Here is a 3,305-nt window from a genome sequence, read left to right as displayed (position 1 = left end):
TATATTTTTTAAATTCATTGTTAACGTGTATGTGAGTACCACTGAGGCCAGAAGAGGGCATTGGGAGCCCTGAGGCTGGAGTTACAGCTGGGTTGAGCCACCCAGAGCTGGTGCTCGAATTCAAACTCTAGGCCTCTGCAAGAGCGGTAAGTGCTGCTGAGCACTGAGCCATCTTTCCAGCCCTAATATTATATAACTTATATTAAAATGAAACACCTCACCAATTCTTAACAGAAAATAAAAGTCATTTTATCTCTTTTATTTGAAGTTTATTGGAAGAGTCAGGATTTCTTGGACCTGTTTCTGAATTATTTTTATTTCTAACAAACCAGCCAAGAAAGCTGATAATTTCATGACTATCAAATGAAAAATTGAGTCTTTTTTTTTTTCAAGGAGGAAATTCTGGAATCCCAGCTAGGACGTATTTAATATTGAATTTCCAGTAATGAGTATTGACTATAAATCAAACCCAGATATTTTTAAACTGTACAGGGAACTGATGGATCATGAACTGAGCATTTCTGAGAGCTTGTAGATTTCTTCAAACGTTTCCTTTTGTGTAGAGCCAAACCCTAGAGTACCTGGGATGCCACACCTAAAGGCGGACACCGCAGACCAGCCCAAGACAGGGAAGGGCTGGAGAACCGAGGGCCTGTGCCTAGCCACTGGCTCCAAAGAGAGCAGGCTCAGTCCTGCGCTCCTGCGGGGCGCATTTGCAGTCCAGCTCCAAACCTTAGTGGGGTCCCCACAGCAAGGGTGACCATGAACAACGAGAGTGCCCAGGGCCACGGAGCGAGGACTCCGATGCTCCAGGCAGCCAGGGGCCTAAAGGCCAACCTGAGGGATGCAGCCACCAGACCCTGGAGGAGCCTGGCCAGGATGCCGAAGCCCGAGGTGCAGGACCCGGAGGCAGCAGCTGCAGGACATGAGGGCTGTGAGTTCTGGGATGAGGTGTGATGGGCAGAGGGTGGGCTCAGGCCAAGAAACTAGAGGAACACTCACTGAAGTCTGGAAGGATACAGATGCCTGGCGACCCTCAGGATGTCCTCCAATGCTGCCCCCCACCCCTTACTGGCTGGTTTTTAGCTTTGAAGTTCTTGCCACTTAGTGTTGATCCACACCCTATACTCTGGATGGGAGGGTCGTTTTTCTAAGCGGAGGAGGAGATTGTTTAAAGAAATGAGTAAGCCCTTGTCCAGATAAGGAAAGAATTCCTTGTGCCTTTGTCTTAAATCACGGTTTGCGCGCAGATTTATTTGTGTGACTTCAAGTCACTTAACATTGTTGGGTTTAGGTTTCTAAAGCTTGGGGAATAGATCAGCTATGCCTCAGGAATAATGGCACAAACTGAGCGAGGCTACACAGAGGAAGTCTTCAGGAGCTGGAAATAAAGGACTCGAGTCTCTTCAGGGCACACTATGGGCTCCCATAGGTGAGCTCTTTCCTGAAGCCCCGGCCTTGGCAACTGTATATCATTTCCTTAATATAATGTGTAGTTACTTAGCTTCTTCCAGAACTATTTTCTAGGGGCTAATACTTTCAAGAGATGTTTTAGGAGGACAAGGCAGCTCCTGGGTCTGTGGGGCTCGATTTCTGTTGTGGAAGAGGCTGATGGATCATGAACAAGGAAGTTACAGGGGTGACAATTTTAGGGAAAGGCCACGAAGTAAAGTGACCTGGGTGGCACAGGGCACTTTAGGTCAGGAGACAGAGCACGTTTGGACAGGCACTCAAATGAGAGGAAACAACCAGCCACGGGAGGTCCAGGTAGAAACTGAAGCAAGCAAGAGTCAAGAGGATGCAGACATGGAGTCCCTAAGTTTAAAATGGAGAGAAGGCCCAGCCATTGAGGAATGAAGCGGAGAGCTACTGAGACTGGAGAGGGTTAGACTTCAGATGGTGAATGTCTTCTAAGGGTTGAAAGCTCCGCACTAGCTAAATCTTTTAGTGGGTGGGGTTAGTGATGTGTTTATAAAAAGATAAAGGCAGGGCTGGTGAGATGGCTCAGTGGGTAAGAACACCCGACTGCTCTTCCGAAGGTCCGGAGTTCAAATCTCAGCAACCACATGGTGGCTCACAACCATCCATAACGAGATCTGACTCCCTCTTCTGGGGGGTGTCTGAAGACAGCTACAGTGTACTTACATAAAAAAAAAAAAAAAAGATGAAGGCAAAGGGGGAATATGTCCTATGGAGGTGTGGTGAGGTATGGAGAAAGGGGATGACTCAGCGGGTCCATGCCAAGGCATCTCTTCCCCCTGAGGGACCAGCCACAGGATGGTATAGTATAGAATAGAGTTTATTCGGGGCATGGGGAGGGGAGTTAAGAGGGTAGTAGAGGCAGAGAAAGGCGGGGGTGGGGTGGGGGTGGGGTAGAGGAGTAGAGGCCAGTCATGAGCATGTGGAGAGATGGGGGGAAGGGAATGGGGAGAGAGGCGGGAAGGGGNGAAGGGACAAAGAGGGAGCAAGAAGGCAAGAGAACAAGAGATCAAGAGAGGGAGGAGGGGGCAAGCAGCCCCTTTTATAGTGGGTCAGACCTACCTGACTGTGGGCAGGTAACTGTGAGGAGGAACATAACCTAGCTGTTGCCAGGTAACTGTGGGGTGGAGCTTAGAATGCTAACAGTTAGTGGAAGGAAGTTTTCATATCACTGAGAGACAACCTCAATCATGAGGATTCCATGACAGACCCTATTCCTTTCTTCTAGCTTCTCCACACATATCCACTGTGCTCTCTTGTGCAACCACAGCCCAGCCACCCCACTCCCACCCCACCCCCAAAACCTGACCACGTGGCCATGGAATGAGACCTCCGAAAGCCAAATAGCCCTTTTCTCGTTCTTTATCAGTTGTCTCGGGCATTTTGCTAACACTGGACAGTAGCTAGAACAAGCCCACTCCCCCTAAGAAAGAAGCATTTAAGAAACAAATTTGATATTGTATTTTTCTCAATTTCAGGCATTTAGATCAATGTGCATTGATAGAGCATTGGCAGTCTTAATTTGTGTTTGCCTCGTGGTAGTGGTAACATATTTTATCACTTTGATCCCTCTTATTCTCTTGAAGTCTTTTCTCTGTATTTAAATTGGGTTGTTGAACTTTGAGAGCTAAGTATTCTGGGCGTATTGCATTTGCCAGAAATATTCACAGCCATCATAACCTGCTCTGCAGCATAGCTTGATCCTCGACGGCACTTCCCATAAGAGTGCAAGCTTTACATTTTGATGAAATACATTTATGAACTTCTTTTCATTTGCGGCCATACTGTTGTTGTGCATGTTAGAAATCTTGTTGAAAAAAAAAAAA

At 47.2% G+C, this 3,305-nt stretch overlaps 1 protein-coding gene across 2 annotated transcripts in view; it reads left to right on the top strand.

The window, feature by feature from the left end:
- Nucleotides 1-660: 660 nt before the first annotated feature.
- The window catches only part of Ankdd1b (ankyrin repeat and death domain containing 1B), a 54,541-nt gene continuing 51,896 nt past the window's right edge, over nucleotides 661-3,305 (top strand). The window contains exon 1 of one of the 2 annotated variants that reach the window (XM_029468535.1): nucleotides 661-934. In XM_029468535.1, coding sequence (XP_029324395.1) covers nucleotides 763-934 — 172 coding nt within the window. In that variant the 5' untranslated portion in view covers nucleotides 661-762. The remainder of the gene's footprint in view (nucleotides 935-3,305) is intronic. The other variant, XM_021180917.1, reaches the window with a different exon arrangement.

Source organism: Mus caroli, chromosome 13 (genome assembly GCF_900094665.2).
Source record: "Mus caroli chromosome 13, CAROLI_EIJ_v1.1, whole genome shotgun sequence".
Classification (NCBI taxonomy): domain Eukaryota; kingdom Metazoa; phylum Chordata; class Mammalia; order Rodentia; family Muridae; genus Mus; species Mus caroli.
The sequence above is the reverse complement of the archived record's forward strand: the minus strand, read 5'-3'. Positions and strand labels throughout refer to the sequence as shown.